Source organism: Aquila chrysaetos, chromosome 21 (genome assembly GCF_900496995.4).
Source record: "Aquila chrysaetos chrysaetos chromosome 21, bAquChr1.4, whole genome shotgun sequence".
In the NCBI taxonomy this organism is placed as follows: Eukaryota; Metazoa; Chordata; class Aves; order Accipitriformes; family Accipitridae; genus Aquila; species Aquila chrysaetos.
Window position 1 is genome coordinate 8734055 of NC_044024.1, and position 22925 is coordinate 8756979.

General features: G+C 41.1%; 1 protein-coding gene across 3 annotated transcripts in view; it reads right to left on the reverse strand.

Moving 5' to 3' along the window:
- Window positions 1–22925, reverse strand: part of ADGRG4 (adhesion G protein-coupled receptor G4) — a 34419-nt gene that overhangs the window by 5743 nt on the left and 5751 nt on the right. Inside the window, exons 1-19 of one of the 3 annotated variants that reach the window (XM_029997468.1) lie at window positions 21130–21214; window positions 18811–18891; window positions 18264–18358; window positions 17890–17937; window positions 16731–16770; window positions 16155–16180; window positions 14851–14999; window positions 13779–13911; window positions 13148–13266; window positions 11879–12089; window positions 9306–9471; window positions 9032–9181; window positions 8064–8186; window positions 6290–6335; window positions 5314–5417; window positions 3792–3913; window positions 2678–2946; window positions 1370–1463; window positions 42–331 (exon numbers count right to left, since the gene is read on the reverse strand). In XM_029997468.1, coding sequence (XP_029853328.1) covers window positions 42–331; window positions 1370–1463; window positions 2678–2946; window positions 3792–3913; window positions 5314–5417; window positions 6290–6335; window positions 8064–8186; window positions 9032–9181; window positions 9306–9471; window positions 11879–12089; window positions 13148–13266; window positions 13779–13911; window positions 14851–14999; window positions 16155–16180; window positions 16731–16770; window positions 17890–17937; window positions 18264–18292 — 2119 coding nt within the window. In that variant the 5' untranslated portion in view covers window positions 18293–18358; window positions 18811–18891; window positions 21130–21214. Of the gene's footprint in view, window positions 1–41; window positions 332–1369; window positions 1464–2677; window positions 2947–3791; window positions 3914–5313; window positions 5418–6289; window positions 6336–8063; window positions 8187–9031; window positions 9182–9305; window positions 9472–11878; window positions 12090–13147; window positions 13267–13778; window positions 13912–14850; window positions 15000–16154; window positions 16181–16730; window positions 16771–17889; window positions 17943–18263; window positions 18359–18810; window positions 18895–21129; window positions 21215–22925 lie in introns of those variants that run through there. The other 2 variants (XM_029997467.1, XM_029997466.1) reach the window with 2 other exon arrangements.

The window sequence follows — 22925 nt, forward strand, 5'->3', positions numbered from 1 at the left end:
TAAACTGTTGTATCTATAGCAGTACTCCATTCAGAAATTACCTTGCAAGGTGTTAAAAATGCTGAAGAGATACAAGAAAAATATCCTCACTGCTCCCCAGGCAAAAAAGACAAAGCCCCAGGTTAAGCCCAAAAGGAGCATCAAGCTGAAAGCACTTTTGAGGTCTTGAAGAAAACCCTTTTTCCAGAATCTGGATCTCTTTTGTGTCCTTGTTTTCACGGCACGGATTTGAAGGAGAACAGTGATGAACATGGCTGTATTCGTCAAAAATATTAAGAAGATGTAGGCCACAACGGAGATGTAGAACACCATGTTCTCCTGAATCCAGCAACTGCAAGAAAGGGAGGTGTGTATTCAATAAGGAGTTTTGTGAGCAGTGAAACTAATGAAGCCTGGTTTCCAAAATAAATGTCCCATATGGTTCTCCGAGACCTAGTAAGGGGCATTCCCTAACGCTCATTGCTTTCCCCCAATGAGGACATTCATAGAATCTCTCCACTTGCCTTTTTTATGGATGTTACAGAAATTCAATAACTTTGAGACTTTAATATTTCTGCCAAATTCAGATAAACCTGAAAATTGTTTCACAACTTAATAATGTGTACGTGCACACACACACTGCCTTAGGAAAACCGAGTTAAATATGACTTAATTAGGAGTCAAAATAATAGTATAGGACAGAGATGAGCACTGGTTAGCTTTTCCTCTGACATAAATTAGTGAGTTTTACTGCCTTTTTGCTAAAGTAACAGTTTTCCCTCTGAGGTGTCATGGGTGTGTGTTGCCTCTCTAACAGGATAGAACTCAAATATTCCAGGTAATCTTCACCAACAAGTGATCAGATCGTGCTATACAGGCAAAAAAAATGGAAGCATTCTTTGCTATAAAACCCTTTTAAAAAAGGATGAAAGAATGCCATGTTTTCCCATTGGAAAAGAGAGGAGGTTGAGATGATTTAAATAAACGAATTTGAAATTATGATGAGACAGTGATGTGAATTGACATTAAAAAAACAGAAGCAAACGTGCAAAATACTAGAGCAATTACTCTGCCTTTAGGTTTTACCAGAAATCTAGAACATGCAGGAGCATATACAAATGTCCCATCAGACTGAGTTAGAAAAGAAAGAGATTTTCCAGAAAGTAAAAATGGAGTTGACTGGCAGAAGCCCTCCCTGTCCTCAAGCCCAGTCCACTGATGTGAGAGTTACTCCATGTAGTAGCCATATATCCAAAATGATCCAATGAACCAGAACCACTAAAAGATGGGGGAGAAAAGGCAAAAGCAAGAGAGAAGTTGCCTTCACATTATTTCTTGTATCTTTAAAATACTCTGGTGACCATTGAAAAGCTCAAAGTATTATACTTACAAATTGCTGAAGGGATTGCTCTCAGAATGTGATCCATTGCCATAGAAGTCTTTATTTATAATAAGCACAATAGTAATTACAATAGCTGGTATTCCTAATATGGAAGGCAAAAGAAAAAGAAATATTTAGATTAAAAAGAAAAAATGGAGAATATGGAAAGATGTCAGATAACCTCTGATGAGTAATTACAGCAGACATGTACATCTTAGGATCAAACTCTACCCCTAAAGCTCTTCTGAAATGAGTATAATTAAATGTGTGGCATAGCAGGTTTAATCTCCTTATTTATGTAAATTACAGATGAGTAGGCATAAAAATATCTGTGTTTGCAAAATGTTTGTGAGTGTTCAAACATCTCCAGAAGGGATCCAATCTGGTAAAATAAACCCAACTGATTATTACAAAAAGCAAAGTGTCAAAAGACAAGCAGACCACAGCATTTTGTGGTAAGATCTGATAGAGACAGACGTTTTCCAGACAGTGTTTTAACAGCCTTCCCTTCCACTCATTCCCCATTTCCCATATTTCTTTCAGTTCTGGCTTTTCTGTTGAGAACGGCTGCTGCCAGCACCACCATCATGGGTGGCTGCCCCTGAGAACAATTAAGTGCGACATCAGATCTAAGGTGATACGCTGCATGCTATTCAAAAGCCTAAAAAACCCCTTTAAAACAGCATCTAATGGCGACCCCAAAAATATAGACCAAATTCTGCTCTGGGTCAGTGCCTCTGGTAACACCTTTTCTAACAGCTGAGCCAGCATTTTGGGTCCTTTTTGTCATGTTTCTCCCAAAGAAGTGTGATGCTCAGTGCTCGGAGGAAAGGTGAACTTGCCTGGGGAGAGCTATGAATGAAAGCCAAATCCACCCCCCGCAGGGGAATCATGCACAGAATGGCAGGTAAGGACACGGGGCCTGGAGAAGGAGATCAAAATCACCTCTGAGCATCACCAATGCAGGGGTGAAGGCTGCGGGCAGCTCATACTTCCTCAGGCACATCCACTGACGTGGGGTACCATGATAAATCATTCCTGTAAAGAGCAGGAGGGGTAGGGAAAGCAGTTCCGTACGCCCACTTTTGCCGTTCATTGCGTATGACTCTGCGCAGGGAGCAAGAGGCACTTTCTGCTAATGTCTCCCTGGGCAGAAGAAACTTAAGCTAAACCTGCCGGCGGGAAGAAATCTATCCTTACGGCTCAGGGTGTATGCCACATTTCTACTAGCTCAGCGTCCTAACTTACTTTTGCAAATATGCCCCTATCTTAGAGAAGTTTACAAGCACAGAAGTGGAGAAGAAATTGCTTGCTTACCCCAGCCAGCAATACAGCATTTTAGGATGTACTTTGGGACATAAATATTGAAAACTTTGACAAGAGCCAGGTAGAAGTGAACAGACTCCAGGCACATCCACGTGAAAGCTGCAAGAAGGAAATAGTGAAGGAGCACGGCCACGGTGATACAGAAACCTGGCTGGTTGAACGAGGACAGCCAGGAGTTGATGAGGAAGACCACGTTCAGCATCAGCAGTGCGGCACAAAGATTGAGCAGGATTTTTGAAGGGTTGTCTCTCCGCAGCTTTCTAAAAAGAAGGGGAAAGTCAACAAGGTTATCATTGCATGAGTTGTGCTGGGTGCATTCACTAATGCAAAGTAGCACAAATGTGTATTCGTCATATTATAAACTGGCTTCTTGTGGTATAAGTTGTGTCTACATTAGTGTTTTACATCACATCACTAGTGTGGTTTTGAAGCAGGTCTTGCAGCCTGAAAAAGCAGAGCTTCTATATACATGGAGATCTGCTAGGTTTTTCACACTTGGTGGAGAAGAGACAGACTTAACGTCATCTTTTTACTACTTTATCCGATATTACTGTTATTGCGATATTACTGGATTATGAAAGCACCCACAGTTACCTAAGTCTTGGGCCCCATTGTGCCAGGAGCTACTGGCACATACAGTATGAAACGAAACCTATCCAAAAGGACAACACCAGAAAGACCAAGAGCAAGAGAAGAGAAAAGTTTCCCTATTTTACTGTCGATATCATCCCCTGTATAGTCTATATACAGGGAATATTCCAGGCTGCTGGCATAATCCAATGTATAGTCTATATACTGGGAATATTCCAGATTCTTGACATGATATCTTACCCATGTCCATGGGTAAATCTATGAAATGACAGAAATTTAGGAATATAGAAGTTGCTGAACAGTTCAGACCAGTGCTTGTATTGAAGCATGAGTATTTGAATCCCGCTTATTTCACCACAATTGCAGGTCAAAATAAAGCAATATTTATACTGTCAGCTCTCAGTCTTCCCTCCTATGCAACACAGCATGAAATATTACAAACATTCTGATAGTTGCTGCAAATTCATTATTGCTAACATATTAAAAGCGATAAAAGAAAAAGGATCAAACTTACTCAAATGCTAGATATGTCACCAGTGTTATACCCAAAAAAAGGGAAGAAGCACCACATCCTGCATAGCTTATCAGAGTTAATATACGATCATGTGTGATATCTATCTGTGTCCGGGACAAGTCCTATGTTATAAAATAAAGAATCACAGTTGTTTGACATAAGAGACAAAGAAAATTGCTTTCCACATTTTCACATTGATAAAGAAATCAACTTCTGTTCTGCTTACTGCTACTTTTGGAGGGTTTCCATTAATATTTTTATGTGTTTCTTGTTGTATAGTCCTACAGAATATCCAAACTAGTAAAAATATGCAGTATTTAAAGTATCCAGTAATAAGTTGTGAAGCTAGAAAAGCTGTACGTCAGAAACCACAAATTCAACGAGGATTCCAGGCTCTTGCCGAAATTATTCCACTGGGAACTCGCTTTGTAGGAGAAACTCTACTTTGTTTCAATGGCAGCTGCCACGCTTGGGAACTGCACAGACCTGCTAAATGTCTTGGAGCGTGGGAGGATCCTCCACATCCAGAAACCATCCCTCTGCAAAAATCAGCTGGGAGGCTGGGCCCTGCTTCTCCACAGCTGCTGCCAGGAGTAATATTGAGAGGATTTTGTTGTTCCCTGCCACAGTGTCTCTTCTATTTGGCGAAACTTCGAACCTCAGAGTGGTAACCTACATCTCTGACGTACAATCGACGGTGCTGTTAAATACCTGTAACTGTGCCGATTACTAAAGTGGCAGTGCAGAAGAGGTGTGATCTTAAAATCTGACTGAATTCTCTCTGCTTGAATGGAAACTTTAGCAAGTTGTCTGAAATCCGTGACATCGAAATTCCTGTGGAAGTCACGTTTTTACTACCAGGGAGGGCTTGCGTGCCTCTGGTGGAGCAGGGTAATGCTGACCTCTAGGGGAAGCTGGGCAAGCACCTGAAGGCAAAGGGATGGCCTTATCCCATCGTGTGGGTTGTATCCTACTGGGATTAGACAACTCTATCTACTCAGTTTGCTTCGAACGTGCCTAACACTTCGCATTTGTTGCAGCCCATTCTCAAGCAGTAATCTCATTTTTTGACATTCAGCTTTAGAGGCAGTGTTCTCCGTATTACAGAGAAATAAGAGACAATAGTTAATGACATCTCCCCTATTTATATTAAACTTCCCTTTCTGACAGAGCGTAGATGAAACTTTCAGAAAGATGTAATGTCATTAGTTGCCACTGGCAGGTAGTAAATTTAACACGGTACTTACAATGCAGCAAATAACACATTAACGTTGATTAAGTTACATTGCAAAGAAGTACAAACTACATCTGTAAAATGAATTTGCCTTGAAGCAAGTGACATTTAGAGGACTTTATACCATAAAAATTATTATAACTGTTTTGTTTGTTATTAGTGATTTTGGCAAAATTGCAGATATCTAACAGGTTGTATAGATATGAATCTCCCATCTCTCCCCAAAACTAGCGATGACTTTGTTTAGTGCCACAGGACTTTTTTGGAGATGATTCACGGAGTACTTACCAGTAGGACTCCAAAATGGGTAAGATGGTTACAAAAACAGATTGTGTAATTCATATCTGTATATTCCATTTCACACCCCGATGTATTCCAACCACCCAGTCCATCTGTGTAATAGAGAAAAAGGGATTTTTAAGCAGAGTTAGTCATGCTCAGTCATTTATAGCTCTGCAGCACGCAGAATGTGTGAATATGAGCTCAAGTTAGTACAGATTGCAGGGTCATTTAGCAGCACACAAGTGAGATTTCACACAGGAACACATCTTATATAGTTGCCTGAGAACCTCAAAACTTGGATGAAAGCCTTTGGTGGAATGAAGAAATATTTAAAGTCATTTATATGCCTGCACACAGAGAAAGCAGGAAGGTAAGGAAAGTGCGCTGGGCTAGATTACACTGCAGGCTGTGGAAACACAGAAGGCAAGAAATATTTACAGGGCAGATGATTTGTTTAGGCAGAGTGTAGTGTTGAAAAAGCCAGATCTTCCCTGGTAAGATTAAATTTATGACCCTATTTATGTGGCATGTATGACATATTCAGAAGCTAATCTTCCAATTTAAAAAATATATATATTCTAACACCAATAATTGCAGAGAAAAACCTCTCCCACGCACTCTGAGTTAACCCAGTACACACTTCTCTTTCTGTGTCTGTTGACTTTCTGAGCCATATTCAAGACCTGACCACAGCAAAGCCCCCGCTGACTTCCCTGAAGTAACTGTGAGAAGTCATCTGACGTTTCATTGCATTTCTGCTTTTTTTGTAAACTGTCTTCTTATTCATGCAGATGCACCATTGCACAATGCTGAACACGCATCCCCTGGTAGTAACACTGATTACTAAGGTATCAATGTCAATGGAAACCAGCAACAGACTCAACAGGACAGCCTCAAAGTTTCAAGCTACAATGTCAAGGAGCCAAAGGCTCTGTGAGGCTGGTGACAAAGCAAGCGTGGAAGCTCTGTAAATAACACTTACTGTTCTTCCAAAAGTCCCAAAAGACGCAGTGCACGGCTGCATTACCCTGAAAGCAGAGAAAAAGGAGGCTGTGACATTTATTCAGTACGTCTGTACACTGCCTGCACTTGCAGACGGTGCATCTTGCCTGTAATCAGGGTTTATAACTACGGCAGTTTGATTTGATTTCCTCTGTGCTGAAAGCCCACTGATCTCTGCGACTATTTGCATGGTGGTGCTGCAGAGGGTCTGTAGGTCACGGGAGATGCCAGCAGTTCAGGAGCAGTTGGACACTTGGTCACTGGAAACCAGCTGGAATATCGGCCATCTCATCCATGGCACTGAAAACCAGCAGAGGGTCCCAAGTTTCACCTTCCCCTTTACCAAGGGAAATGCTGGGAGTCGGTGATTTTCCCAGTTTTCCCAGTCTTTCTGTACCATGTATTGTCTTTTAAGGACAGCAGAAAATCTGACAAGTTCTCCAGCTTAGACTGATTCCTGTGTCTGATCTCATTAGTTTCATGTGGTATCTGAGATGTCATACTGAATTACTGGTGAAATTCAAAAGTTATGACTAAGACCTAGAATAAAAACCTGAGATTTCGTACAATAAAAAAAAAAATAAAATTCTCAACGCAAGAAAAACTTTGGTTTAGAATTTCAGTGTTTCCACTGTCTCTGAAACCAGGCAGGGAAGACACCTAAGAGAAAATAAAGCTTGCCTGCGTATTGCAAACAGCTGAACAGATTTAAATGAGTATTCAATGCAATGTTTTCCCTTGGGGACATTCTAGTTTATTACTCATAATGCTGCAGCAAACTTTCCCAAGGCACAGATTCATTTTCTTTTATTATTAATGAAGTTTAATAAAGCACAGAGTTTACAGGAAGCCACATGAACAGATAAGCTGTTAAGACATGTGATCTGTAGACTGTCAAATATAATTAGGCAGAGAGCCAAAGATGAAGGTTAGGATGATATCTCATTAAATATTTAATTAGGATATTTTTAAAAGGTCAAGAAAAAAAACCTGAGAGGTGCCAGATGGCCTGGTGGAGTAAAAATGATGGAAGAGAGGGGTTATCTAGATGAAATTTCTGGGTAGATATTATTTGCTAGAACTGAATGGAAAGAGCATATTGTCATAAAAGCAGCATTTTCAAGCTCTCATTAACTTAAACTTTAATCAAATTCATCTTATTGAATTATTTTGTTCTGCCCTGGGTTTGCAATATATTTATGTGGAGGCTGGACCATAAACAGTTGCAACACAAAAATCTTAAGGTGGAACCCAGTCAACAAGCTTGACCCATGCCCATCAAAAGTAATTTAAGATAGATTTTAGTTTTGAAACATAATTTTGAAACAAAACAAAGCAAATTAATTTTGAAACCATCTATGCAATGTTTTGATTTTTTTTGAAATTTACCCCTTTTGGTGATTAAAACAATTTGCTGGATTCAGAGAAACTACAAACCATTTCAGTCAAACCCCAAACCTCCATTTTTTAGCAAATAAACTATTCCTTGAAAAAAATTGCCCAGATCAAAACAAAGAAACAATGAAAACATTCCTTGCTGCTAAGCATGGATTAGAGTGGAGACACAAGCTTTACTAAGCTGCAGGAATTCAACACCGAGATCTGTGTGCTCTGTCAATTTTTTGGTCGATATATCACAGAGAGGTCAGGCAGAAAAATGTTTTAAGCTTATATGTCCTGTTCCCAGTTTATTGTAAGGGTAAGTGAAATAGGCTCTACTTCAACATGTCTCTGATGAAATGAACACATCCTACCGTATTTTGGTCTATGTGCTGAAGAGTAATAGTCACAGGCTCATTAAGGTTCTGAATTGATGCATTTTCAATGCTGGCACTCACAACGTAAGTATTCAACCTCTCCTTTGTTAAACTGTCATCCTGCAGTGGAAAAATACATGTATGCAAAAAAAAAATCCAAGCTCTTCCCTGCTTCCATTCTTTTAAAATTGTATTTCTTGGAAATGGCGATCAGCTAAACACCATGGGATGCCTGATGTAATTTAGCTACTTGCTACTTCATTAGAAAATGTAGTTAGTTGTAAATTCAGGGACAGTCTCCACATCAGCTGAAGCAGAACAGTTTCAGATGCACCAGCTGGATTGAGAAAGCTGTATAATTGTTTCAGTACGTCAAAACAGCCAGTTGTACATCATTTAGATCATTAGATAGTAGCCACAATTGTGAATGCTTCTTCTGTGTGAAAAGCATTGCTCAGCACACTGTACGCTCCATCATACCAAAAGAAATATCTCCCTTTTAAATTACACTCACCCACCCCCTCCCCAAGTTAAGAAAACATAGCAAGTACTGGTATAGTCCTAAATGCTGTGTATCAGTGCTGCTGTTATTTTAATGGAGACATAAATCTTGAAATTATTTTCATTATATTTGACATGTACTATGCATGTTCCTTAAGCAAGAGCTTACTATCAGAGGAAGATTAGGCTATGTTCTTTTCCTACAGAACAGAAGTATTAGAATAACATCAGCTACAGAAAACGAACAAAAAGTCTAAGGTCTACAGACACCTCTCACAGCATCATTGCTACAGAGAAGGTTTTGCTGCCTGGGTGCATTTTCCCTGCACATTTCTTAGTGCTCCATTAGTCTGATGCTAAATGTGCCCAGAACAGATGACGCTATTGGGATTTTTCTTTCGTACGCACTAAGAACAGCTGAACCAATTACTGTCGTGTTAGCATTTGTTAGGAGTCGTAGTTACCGCAAAGAGTGAAGTAGTGCCAAAAAAATTAAACTGGATCTTCGAATGCTTGTCTGGGTCAGAGTGCTCGATCCCTAGGAATTTCTTAAGTGATTTTGGCAAAAACACTGAGGCCAAGGCCTTTTTGAAAGGGTTTTCTTGAACATTGATCTGCAGGAGAGAGAGATGACATGCTCAGAGCTGCCTTCCTCGGGTCAAATACACAATGGTCCAAAAATAGCAGGAGGATTGTCTGGTTTAGTCAGTGGTCCCTGAGGTGATACTTTGCTCTCACCTTGAGATCCACACCTCTGTCGTAGGAGGTAACGCCAAAGGCCAGTCCTTCAAACACGCTGGGATCTGGACGCATCACCAACAAAGCCAAGGAAGTGGTTATGACCGACGTATTTCTTTCTGTGTAAGTCACCTTATAGCCTATCTCCTCGGTTGTCTTCAGGATACTTTACCAAGAGCAACAGCAAGAAAAAAAAAAAAAAAAAGATTCATCTCTTGAAATGTTCTCCTGGCTTCATAATATACATCCAGGAGACAATCAGCTAAAAACCTCTGCTCTGATTTGTGATCACAAGGAGCAATCAATAGAGCAGAGTGGGTCCATTTTGGGGTAGATGGCATTTTGTCTGGCACAGGGTCAGGTGATGGCAAGCAGTTGAGTTAGCATTTTTCAGTAGGCTGAAAGTCTGGCAGGTGGAAGATACCCTCCCGTGGGGACAACACAAGGTGATTCTGGGAAGACCTGAGTGAAAACTCACACCCAGTCAAATACTACATTTCATCTGGAAGGCAGTAACGCATAAAACCTGCTAATTTGATTATTTGCAATCATCTAATTGTACCCTCAAGTGAAATATTACAGCCAGAATAATTTAGTCTGCAAGGGACCTCTGGAGGTCTGTCCTCCAACTCCCCACCTCCCTCAGGCAGGGCATACTTTAACGGTAGGTCAGTTGCTGAGGATCTTGTCCAGCAAAGCTCTGAATATCTCTGAGGATGGAGATTTCACAGGCTTTCTGGGCCCTGCTCTCAGTAGGGTTTTTTTCTAAGTAGAGAGAAGATGCTGGAATCCAAAGGAAGCAGCAAATCAGGGTTTTTTAATGCTCATGTGTATTAAAAGAGTCAGAGATGGCTCCACATCTTGTTTGGCCACCCTTAAGGCTATTCAGCAGTATGCAAGAAGGGATAATACTCTATTGAAAATGTGTATGACAGCTTGGCCCCAACAGACTAAAGGAAAACCTTCCTGTCCTTCTTTGGTCTGGTGTTATCTTCATGCATTGTTGGCCCCAGACACACAAGGACCCCCATGGGATCCTTTCAGCCACAGCTGCCCTAGAGCTGCAAAGTTCAACTTCCTCAAAATATCTGGGATCCAAAATTTCTACCGAGGCCTGACAGAAGGATCATAATAGCTCTTGTGAGGATAACATGCTAGCACTCATCAGGTATCATCACAATAGTTATGCTCTTCTGAGGTCTGATCTATGGAGAAATTAAAATACCTAAGATTCTCCTGTTCATGAAAATTGTAAAGACGTTTTTATTACAACTTGCATATACCAACTCCATCTCCATTAAGGATCAGGAGCCCGGGGCCTATTAGAACATCATCCTTGTCCCTGAAACCTTACATTTCACAGGAGGAGAATTCGAACTAATGGATATTTCACTTAAAAAAACCCCACAGCCTATTTGAGAAGGCAGAGGTGTTGAGTGCTGGCAGCTATCACAGCCCCCACTCCACACACTGCAGTGCGGTAGACTTTGAAGAGAGAGCATACAGCCAAAAGGATCACGATGCTCAATGCTTTCTCTCCAGCAGATTTTCTAAGCTATTTTTGGCTACTCCTCCTTGCGGACTCCTGACTTCTTTGAAAAGGCAATGCGTAGTTGTCCAGTACAAACAACTGGGCTGTTGTGTAGTCTATGCCCCACCTAGAACTTAAGTGGAAAGTTCATTTTTCTTGCTTTTGATATTTATTTTAATATTTCTTATTAAAATACTGTTTTACATTAAGTGAAAGAAAATTGCAGATAGGCACAGTCTTTAAAATGAGAGATGCTGAAAGACTTTAATACGATGAACACCGCATCTCTTACACTGTTGGTTAGCATTGGGTTTGCCAGTGCAAAGTAGAATAATCTTTCCTATTTGGAGGTTCAGGCCGTGCAGTGAGAAGTGGGTAAGCTGCCTTGCCCAAATCAGAAATGAGTAAGCTCTGTGTACTTGCATTTGCCTTTGTAAAAGCTGGCAGTAGTTTTCTGAACAGTGTGCTGCTCAGCAACAGAAGCCAGACATTTCAAAAACAGGTAGTTGAGTTACCTTTAAGATCTCAAAGGAGCGAGGTGTTTTTAAAGTTATCTAGCAACCTTGACTTTTTGTGTGAGAATCACATAATGGACATAGGATTCTAAATGTAGATTTTGAAGTCTAACATTGAATAGCTATGTTTGAAAAATCTTTATCAGCACAGGTAGAGCACTCCAGCCTGGTGTGCTGGTGGAACAGATACGTGTCTCCAGGCTGACCTGCCAACAGACCTCACTGCTGTGAAGTGTGGAGATCACCTCTGAGATGAGACGGCAGCCAGGCAGTCTCCCTGGTCTGCCTCCAGGCTGAGATGCTCATAAAGAACAACTCCGTGATGGTGATTTCTGCAGAACCGGTTCTGCTAAAAACACCTTTGACAACACAATAATCAATCTCTACTGCTAAGAACCACAACCATGCTTAAGAACCATGTACAGAAATTGCTAACCCTTGTGGTCGTATTTTAATAGACTGAATGAATTATTCCATGGTGCCATTTTAGCTTAGGAAGCCACTTCTGGGCAAGTTATCTTACTTACCTATTGGTCAGTTTTCTAATGTCCTCATCTTCTATTTCTTGCAGCAAAATATAGTTTAGTATAGACAATATAGTCTCTGCAAGTGTCATGCTCATATCTGCAAGCCTTACGATATCAGAAATTTTACTTGCAATGATTTCTAATTCTTCCATATGCAGCGTTGCATCTGGCAAGAGGTATAAAATATGCTGTACAACATCTTGTGCATTCTCTGAAAAAAAGAAAGTACAGATGATTTATGTGGCATAGCTATATGTCTAGCTATATAGCTACGTGTCTCTACGTTAAAGCAAGGAGTTAGTCTGCTTCTTCTCTCTTTCCATATGGTCATAATGCTTCTGATCTATTACAAAGTTATGTCCCAAGAATAAGTCAATAAGCCCTCAACTTGTCAATGAAACTGGCAAAAACTTCAAAGTAAAATCTGGATATCTCAGGTTGTAATTTAAAGGAAGAAAACACTGTACTTTTCATAAGAATATTATCACTTGCTTTTGTATTATGAAGATTATCTGTAAATAATACTTAGTTTTAACTTTGGTCACATTTACAAGCATTTGAGTTCAAAATTACACAAGATCCGCCCCTCTCCCCAAATGCTGCGTAACTGCTATAGCAGCAAAAGCAAATTGTGAATGGTATAGTTTGAAAAGTTGTATTTGCCATTCATCATCTCATCATCCTTCTATAATTTTTTTATAGAAGCAGAGTTTTACACCCTGGGACTCAGACAGACTGTATGCAACTGCAGATATCTTTCAATGATCTATTATTTGATGCCACTGCTGAGTAGGTGGATAAGCTATAGTATTGTTTTTGTTCACCATTCAAACAACTTGCACCATTTGGCATAGCTTAAAAAAGATATAAACAGGTGGTAAAGGTCACCTTATAGCTTACATGAATTACAGCACAAACTTTTCAATTCCATACACTGATTTGTGCTTCTTTGTATGAGATAGTATGAACTACTTTGATGTGGTAACAGAGAGTACAGACAGGCAAAACCTGTTACATTATTCATTGGTTATTTACTTAGTTCTAATTCTAAGTGTAGGATTTGAGACAAGTCTTCAAAGCGATAGCTAGAGAATTTTGAAGCACCTTCAAAATTCATCTGCGTTAAAAACACTTTAAGATGACCAGGTGAGTAGGATGCACCTAAAGCAGCCTTGTTGCTTCAGTTCTTCAGATGTCCAACATAAGCATTATCTGAGTATAACAATTTTTACTTTGATTCACGTGTCACTGAAGTATCTGGTGCCTTACCTTCTGTTATCGTGATATCATGGAGGTCTAAAATATTATTTGGAAGTTCTTCCAGTAATTTACATTCAGTCATATTTGGTTTCTCCCAGAAAGCTTGCTCAAGTTCAATATTAATTGCACTGAAAAATGAAAACAGTGTACATTGTTACAAGAAAAAATATATAATAATTGATGTTCCCCTATATTTCCCATTTAAGTAGCTAAGAATGTAATTAATTAGCCCAATTTTGAAAACTGACTTGCAAGTCAGATCTGACTTAGCACTCATTTAGCAGAGTGGGAGCAGAGCCCAAATGCCAGAGCAATTTGAAATGCATCTGGAGGTATTGGAGGGCAGAGAGCCATGAATGGATGGCACAAAATGCTACCGTGCATCTGTTTCCCCTCCCTGCTCAAGCAGAAAGTCAGCTTCCTACTCTGCTGGCTTGCACTTGCTGCAGGTGATGGAAATGATGCAACGCTCCCTTTTCCTGCAGCCCGTGCTGGACTGGCCCTGTATACTTTGCATCTCCCTTGGCACGGCGCTGCTGGGTGCCATGACAGACTACCATCTGGTTCCCCATCACACAAAGCCCGGCGCTCCCTCCTGTTTCCCATGAGAGAACCAAAATGAGATGATCTCATCACTCACCAGCTCCTTTGAGCAGACTGCAGAGGGTTTTTCCTGCAGCTGACCTCCGCTTTGGTAGCTGGACTTGTTAGCGGCCAGGAATAATTCCCCTTGTCTCTCGTGTGTGAAGAGCTTTCTGGACAATCCATTAGTGCTGAGGAAGAAATACATTAAAGCTCTTTAAAAAGATTTAGTAGTCAAAAAGAAGACCTGCCCGGATACCCAGGGATCCAGCAGTTCTCTGGACCTCCTTTCCTGATGGGAATGAGCTGTAATTTGCAGACTGGATGGGAGTATTTTACAAGTTTACTGACTGCAAGAAAACATTTTGCTTAAATACTTCATCTGTTCTTCTACAGTCTTTTTCTCTTTTGTTTGACAAGGTCAGTTCTCAGGTAAAGTGTTAGTTTCCCAGCATCACAAACTATATTTAACGACAGTATATCCTGCAGGCTTCTCTAATCTATCTGAAGGTGCTTTCACACTGCTCCTCATTATCCCATCAATGTCTTTCCTCCAGGCTTGTGGTTTTATTGTCTGCAGCTGATCTTTCGTAAGTCTTTGGTATAAAATGTGGTTTTGAATTTCAGGTACAGTCTGGTAGCTCTTATCTCTGGCTTACTTCTGTATTTTAAGGAGCGATAGAGATTGTAACCAAACCAACAAAGAGATTATTTGCCATTTGAGGCTTGATCCAGTATGCACTGGCATTAAGCAAATGTCAGCAATGGGTTTGGTTTTGGTGTTTGGCTCCGGTCTCCCTCAATAGTGAGGCTCTGGGGCACTGACTATGAGCAGGGGCTCCTGGATTTGCAGCTGCATCAGCCTGACTTTACCTTCATTGCAAAGGTGCTCAGACCTGCCTTGGCACCAGGATTCAATTTTAGCTTATCTCCATTTGTCTGGAACCCAAGTTTTTGATCTTGCTGTCATTGCATGATGTTCTACAGCTTGTGCATCAGATGAGGTCAGTCTGGCTACTTGTAAGGATGTTTTCTAGCCTAACCTCTCCACAAAATTTACATTTGACAAACCACTTGTAGCCAGCATTACGGAGCATGTGATTTCCAATGAGGTTTTCATGAAGTATTACCTATTGGCTTGACAGCCACATCTTCAGGCTTCACGTATAAGGATAATGGTCCCTCTTCGTAAGTATCATTCAATAACTGTTTGATCTTGAGACTCAGCACTTCTTGTATTTCAAGTGATATGGCCTTTATAATGGCCTTGCAGATGTAGCTAGAAATATAATACACAAACAAGGCTACCATATTAGTAACATTTCACAATTATAAGTGCCTATAAATTTAAGGAGTAACCCAGAAAATTATATTGAGTTGGAGAATTTATGTATGTATTTTGTTGACCGTAGGTGCAGTCCTATGGCAAATGTCACCAAATGCCACTGCTTACGTACGCTAGTACCTTATCACTGGAAATGCTTTCTAAAGTACAAATTATTGGGAGTACAGGTACAAGAATCTTTTTATAGTAACATGGTAAATACCTCAAAAGGTTTCCTAATCACAAGTAAGCATTTTTCAACCATGTTTTAAAGTTTGGAGTGAGCTAGTCATAAAACGATGAGGTGCTTGAGTACCCCTGCGCCCAAACAGAGGTGGCTCCAAGGCTCCCTGGAAAACTGAGATTTAACTAACTGCTTTCACTACCTCCACTGGATTCCAGCTTTTTCTCCTCAAAATGGCTATTCTTCTGGATAACTATGTTTGCTGACTTTAGGAGGTTTGGAAAGACTGTATCTCTCTTTGAGTGGCTTCAGACATGACAGAAAGATGCAAGAAGCCAGCTCTCAGTTGTGGGTGGATCACCTCAGTGGACCTCTAATTTAACTGGGGGCTAACGAGTGAGATTTCCTTAGGACTGGGATGTTTCAAGTGTTTCCAACTCGCTCCTGCCTCTACACAGTTGTTCCCCACTCAGCATGGTCTTTGTAAACCATTTGCAACCCCTTGAAGGTGACAGGAATCCAGGTCCCCTTCCTCTTCTGGCCTGAGGTCAGAAGGTAATTTGGATTTCCTACAGAAGAGGTGCAGGATTCATCCTGGCAGCCTTCCTGGGCACTGTCCACTCACTGTTCTGGCCCCAGCGAAGGATACTGCTCACAGCCAGCTCTTACGGTGCAGCACAAACCTCCTGGCTTGCCATGGAAGCACTTTGAGCCTCCCAAGAGATGGGGTGTGAGAGGGAAACCTTGCATGCTGAAATACGTTTCCCCAAGTCAAGCATTACTGTGGTTCTGACTCCACATGTGCTTTTCTGTTTTATACAACTAAAGGTTCCTTAAAACAGCTGAGGAGGGGTATAATTCCTCCTCATCCTAAAAATGAAATCAATATGGACTATGGAAACCCAGTTCATAACCATGGCTCTTACCTTTGTGACATCTGATTTACCTTCATCTTCAGTTCGCATGGAAGGACACAAGAAGTTAGAAGCTGGTTAGAATCTACTGGCGCAAGTCTGATTTTAATGAAAGCAAACAGCAGAAGCTCAGTGTGCTCATTAAAATAGATTTTTGCTTTAAATGTTATTGGGACCTGACTCTCTAGAGTAGCCTTTGTTTCACAGTACTTCTAGAGGTATGTCAGGATAAAACAGAACCTCATAGCGCATTGATGCTGCCTCATGAAGAGAGGAGAGCAGACCTGTATCTAATGCTGTTCAATGAGTGCGCTCACCAGAAGGCTATTGCAAAGTAGGCTGCTTGCAAATAGTGCTGGGCACATCCAGCATTCCTTTGTGTGCACAGAACATATAAATATCTATTGAGACACAGTGGCTCTCCAGCCCAACTATTTACAGGGGGTACACGTACCAGATTGAAGGTCAATATTTAATAATTTCAACAAAACACAATAGTATCAGCATTTAGACCATGCAACTACTATATCCTCTATGCAGAGATAAGAAAAAGTAAGTTTTTAAATCAGAAAATAACAAATTACATACGTGAGCCCTCTTATAGACACTGCTTTGTGGGTAATTACCCCTGCAAGTGAAAGAGAATAGAATAATTATTTCATAGTAAGCATATAAACGTAACATGCCCCATTCTGCTATCACCTAAAAAAAAAAATCTTGTGTCCACAATGAGCCAGACCTTGCAGCAGAGGAGTCATCCTGAGTTCAGTACAGGTGTATCTACATAAATCACTAAGACCAAGTGCTGTAAGAGATAAGCAGCCTGACAAAAAATGCTTCTTCCAGAATGGAACCCACCCTTCTCTGATGGTTTTCTGAACTGGATTCACGCCATGTAAACAGTGCAGCATGTTACTGTATTGTCATTTGTAAAGCAAGCAGTAACTGTGGAAGTCAGAGAAGAAAGAAGGAAGTCGAAATATGCATAAAATGATAAAACTCCATGTCTGTACAAGTGATACTTTTATGAATTGCTAAATATCCCTCTCAGCTGCTCACAGTTAGGATATGAATACAGCTGAATTGGGCTAAAAGGTATGAAATAGAGGAGTCTTGTGCAACAGACTGTTGTTTCTGAGTGTGGTTTTGGAACTACACCCTTTCATTAGACTCTGCCACACAAGAGCCAGTGTGCACCTACTTACACAAACTAGACAGCCCTCAGGGGTCTGTGACCCTCACTCTGCAGATGGATGTGACCCCTAAATTCCTTCGCACTCACATGCAATCGCTGAAACAGGGCTTCAGCAGTAGTAATGTGAATGAACACTGCAGGTACCAGCGCTCTGCCCTACTTTCCGTCTCCTGCAAGTACCAATTTCTGTATTTTTTGAACTGCCAGGATGGCATACCAGATACATCAACACACCTGGCTCATTGCTTACACACTGCAGAGGCAGCAAAGGTTTCATCTTCGTCATGAACCAATATACATGGCCAAAGATGAGATCTCAGTTTGGCAGCAGCTACTTGCCTTGCATTAGGCAGGATATATATTTTCAGGTGAATGAGCCCAGTAAACAAAATGTGGATGTTCCACATGATCGCGGTTGTACAGATCTGGGGGTTTGGTTTACACCCTTGTCATGGGACTGGTCAGTTGTGAAATGGGTATTTGGAACCTGGCTGCAATTTTGCTCAAAGGACAGAGGGTCAAGGTGACACCACTATACAGCCAGAGGCTTACCTGACTTTAAAGTTTGTCACCACAAATTCTTCTCCAGTAAATATGATACTAAACTGGAAAGAAAACAATAACATATTCATGAACTTGATTTATTGATACTTTATCTAGACCTGCTTGTAAATTTAGAATTGTCATCAAAATTCTAAATCCTGATGAAAATGGCTAAAAATTTTTGCAAAATGTCAACACTTTCCCCTTCCTTCAGAATTTAATTTTATCCTGTTAAAAATGCGTTGGATAACATGATTCTGAAATGCCACAATATTGTTACATGGATACTCATTTCTGTGTTGTCCCATCACTTTGCATTCTGTACCAGCTGTCCTCATCATCTGATACTTGCTAGAAATACATGAGAAAAGAAAGCTACTCACCCAGTTTTCAAGAAGCTTCCTTGCATCATAGTAATCAGGAGCTCTCTCCGTTTTGTAGCAAAGAGAAAAGTTCATGTCAACTTTGAAGAAGCTGACTGTAAGGAGAGAACGTGAGACGCATCCTGTAGTTTGCACAGAAGGTGCCTGCACCCCTTCCCATCTCATCCCTCTGTTGAACCACGGTTCTGTTTCCCATTCCCACAGTCACCGAGGCTCTTTGGGAAATCCCAGACTCCAAGTGTCTAAGTCTAGATTACTGCTACATTGCTAGAAATTTTATTAAAGAGCCTAAGGGCCCAAACACACGGTCAAGTTATCACAGCTTAAACAAACAAGTTGTGGTTCATACTTGTGTGTGCACTAACTTGGCTTTTACTGCCTGCTAAGAATGCATAGGATGAGATAGGAGGATCTGCTGACATACAATACCTTGCTAAGCAGCAATAGCTTAAACATGTGACTGAGTCTAAAATTATCACGTGTATGGTGTCAGTCAGTGTCCATGATGATCATGTCAGCATTTAAAACAGCCTTGTTCAGCACTTACGTAGAATGGTACCATTGGTACTACTGGTCGGAGGTGATGGGGGTAGCGTAGGAGCCGTTGTGGATGATGCTTCACTCGAGCCTGCTGAAAAAAAAACAGTAAAAGGCCTAAGAATCCACAGTGGCAAAAGTGTAAGGAAGAGCATAGTCCAGGTGAGAGAGAGGTGTGAGTCCTTCAGCGAAGGTCGTCGTAACAAAGAGCTGCTGTTGTTCCACAGACCTCTGCAGGGGGAAGGCAAAGGGGGAAAATACACCTGCGCGTGGGTTGGTTTTTTTTATTTCTCCAGAGGTAACTACAGCGTAACAAGGGAGAAAACAGCATTTGCAGAGTTTAGATAGCAAGGAAGACTGGAGTCTATGCAACATTATCTTTTTTCATTGCTTGTGTCGAAGAGTGGTTATCGCTCGGTTCCCTTCTTGCTCGTTAACCTGTGCCAGCCTTCAGGAAAAGGCATTTGTCAAACACTGAATGCTAATGGGTTAACATGCAGTAATGCATGTGAGATGAACATGCATTGATATTCATGGTCTCTGGTTTAATGATAACCTGGCATAAGGATTACCATTATAAATGCCAGCCATCCTGCCTGTTGTTTTCAAAGTAAAGACTTCCAAGAATTTGTTCGTAGCTAATTTTCCTTGAAGTGAATCACCTTGTCAAACCAGATATGATTTTTGCATTTCACATGCAATCTGCCACATCACCAGACAGACAGGGACAAAATGGGTGATGTTTGTCACATGTACTACAGAAAATTGCAGTGAACCGAATCACCATATAACATTACAGGCCTCGGTGATAAAAGAAAAGCAGGATCACAACATTTTGCTCTAGAGGTACAGTTTCCTTGCTATGCTGGTAATTTGTGTTTTTTTCTTCACTCACATGACTGACAGAGACTTGACATTCTAGCTCTGACTAAGAGAAATAAACTTAACATATGAATACAAAGCCAAATGTCTATGAATAAGGAGTGTGGTCGGAAATAAGTAGCATAAGGCCATGCTTCATAAAACATTGTTTTCTCTACTGTAGTTCAAGGTAAGGAGAATCATCCATGCTTAAAATATAATGGCCCATCTCTGACCCATTCAAATCAATGGCAATACATCCGTGGACAATAACAGAAACAGGAGCTGTTAACAACTTGAAGCCTCCTATTTTTATCCTGAATAGCTTCAAATTATTTCACGAAGTTGAAAGGACAGCTGAAGTCAAAAGCCCCTTCTGAACAGGCACGCTACAGTACACAAGCTTCTGCCTCCTAGACAAACAAGGAGTTTTACCCTTCGCATCAAGCCACAGGCCGGGCACTCATCGCAAAGTCAAACCGGAGCAATTTCTGAGTCCCACCTTCAGGAACAAGAGGACAACAAAGCTATTGGAAGTCCAGCTCTGAGTTGTCTCTCCGAGGTTGGCTCTCGCAGACTAAGCTCAGACCCTCCAGTCTTCAGCTCAGACGTTCAGCCTCCAAATGCTCCTCGGAGGTGCCAGTCTGTGTTTTGGGGTCATCTCATGATCTAGGAAACAGCGGTTTCAGCCCCCGCAGTACCACCAGCAGAGGCAGCAGGGTCAGAGCTGGCGGAGAGCTGAGCCAGGCGGCTCCTCCACAGCTGGAGGCAGTGGGATGGGGAGCAGGAAGGCTGCACGGGCTGTCCCAAAGATCAAACTGTCCAGCAACCTGCTTTTGCAGAGCAGTGCTCTTTGTAGCACAGTCCCTGCTGCTCCCAGGGTCTACAGAAAGCTGTAAAAATAGCAAGCCTGCTTTTCCTGTAATGCTTGATGAATCTCAGGTTTTCGTTTGGACATCTCTCCTCTTTACTCAGGCCTTTTGCTTCTGAGGTAGTTATAAACTGTTGGAAAAAAGAGGACTAATTTACTCTGCTTTAGTCTTCCACTAAAACGCTAGCAAGTCCAGGAGCAAGCTGCCACATTGCCATTTCAAATCCGTTGCCTGCAGTAGGTCAGAAACATGACCTGACATAATGGGTATTTGCTGATTCTTTATTTGGAAAAGATCCGCAGGCTTAGATCATCTAGCTGCAAGACAGACCCAGATATTCAATACACAGACCTCCTACCAATAGCCACTAACACTGTTTGGCAGACGCATGACTATGCAGAAAGCAAGAAGCCAGAAGTATCTACTAAATTAAAAGCAAAACCCTAGAGATAAAGCAAAACAACTCCTCTAAAGAAAACAGAAGGACCTGAAACTAAGGGGATGTTCTTTTTCCTCCAGCACCCGTGCACACCAAGCCCTCCCCATCCTCAAAACACATACTACCCTGAGAGTACAAAAAGCAAAATCCGGAGTACCTGACTCCCAGTGCTGCAGAGAGGCAGATATTCCAGTATCCCCAGTGACTTTAATCCCACAGCTTAAACTTCTAGTGGAAATCTGTATGCCTTCCTGTGGTGTGAAGCTGCAGAGATGGGTTCTGTGAGCCCCAGTGTGATGATACAAATAATTAGTCCCTGGTTTCAAGCTGACAGAAAACGAGCGTCTTGTTATAAGCTTTTTTTAAGAACTGCTGTCATAGGAGAAGTGTGATGAGAACACAGAAGGGCCAGTGCTGTGCAAACATGCCCTATCACTGGAATAAATTCTTTTTTCTTTCCCTACAGAAATACAGACATGATATTAGGCTATGATTTATCAAGCCGTAAACCAAACTGCTTGTACACCTAGGGTTTAACTTGTCCTCCTGACTGTTACAGTGCTGCAGGTCCTCTCCAGATAGGAGGAATCTGCATATAGCTGGGTGATTACAGGCTCCACTCTGTTCCTGTTGTTATCAGTGTAATGTTTCAAAAACCACTGCCTCAGGGGTGATGTATGATATCACCCAGTGTCAGCTAGGATGAATCAGAAAAGTCTGCTAGGGGAAGAAAAAATAATAGAGAAATGGCCAAACAAAACCCAAACCCATTCTAATCAGGAATGTAACTCAGAATGCCGTTTTCGTCTCCTGACAAATGAAGCATAATTACAACTTCACAGATTCTAATTCATTTCTTTCTCTTTCTCATTATCACCTGAATCAAAAAAAAAATCTGTTTATGCTCACATGTCAAGGATCATTACCAGCAGGCAGGTGTGGGACTAGCCACCTGCATCCTGTAACTTCATTTGCTTTAATTAACATGCATGTAATTCCATTCACGAAATGAGGGCTAAGGCGTGATGACAGATGAGATCTGAGGCTAGAAAAATACTGTACCACTGACATTTTTAAAGTCCTAGTCATGGATTATGATTTGATCATTTAATAAGTGGTTTATTTGGCATCCTGTAAATATGTATGGTTTCCAACAGAAGAGCAGCAAAAATTAGACCAACCAATAAGAGAACTGTGATAAATATATTTCTATATTATTAGTAGTCATTTTCAGATATTGTATATTCATCCCCCTCCCAGATTATTTAAAATTAAGAAGAAAATCAGAAATCAGTGTGTGGGTGAGGTAGGGGGAGGAAGAGATGAAGACTATGAGTCAGTGAGAGGATGAGAACACGCAATTTTACTTCTGCACTTTTCGCAAAGGCCCAGCTGAGCTGGAAAAGTAAAGGATCATCTTCAAGAACTCTGGGAAAAAAGCAAAGGCAGAACAATAACTTTACTCCTACTATCAAGCAAAGCCAGTGCAATTGCTATGATAATTATGTCACTTATAAAAAGTCAACACACCTTCTTAAGGCTGCTTCCTGCTACGTTCATATGAGAAGTTTCAATCGCTTTGCCTAAATGAGCCCTGGCTTTCCAAAAGTAGTGTAGGATTTCCAAAACAAAGCAGGTTGCCTGACTTCACAGCACAATTGCATAAACTGTCTACTGTCAAGGTGAACCGAGCAATGCACAGGTCTATAAACAACATATATAAACAGGAGAAGGAAACCTTGCACCTAGTGATTGTTATAAGGCATAAGTAACAATTCGAGTCATGACATGAGCATTGAAATGGCACTTCCCCGTGTCATTTCATTACATAGAAACACTTTGGCACGACTATTTCTTATACGCATGCTCCAGATGTTCTCATGGAGGCTCAATATATACGACCCCGTATGGACAATCCATATGAAATACAGTCAAGTGCAGCTTCCCCTATCA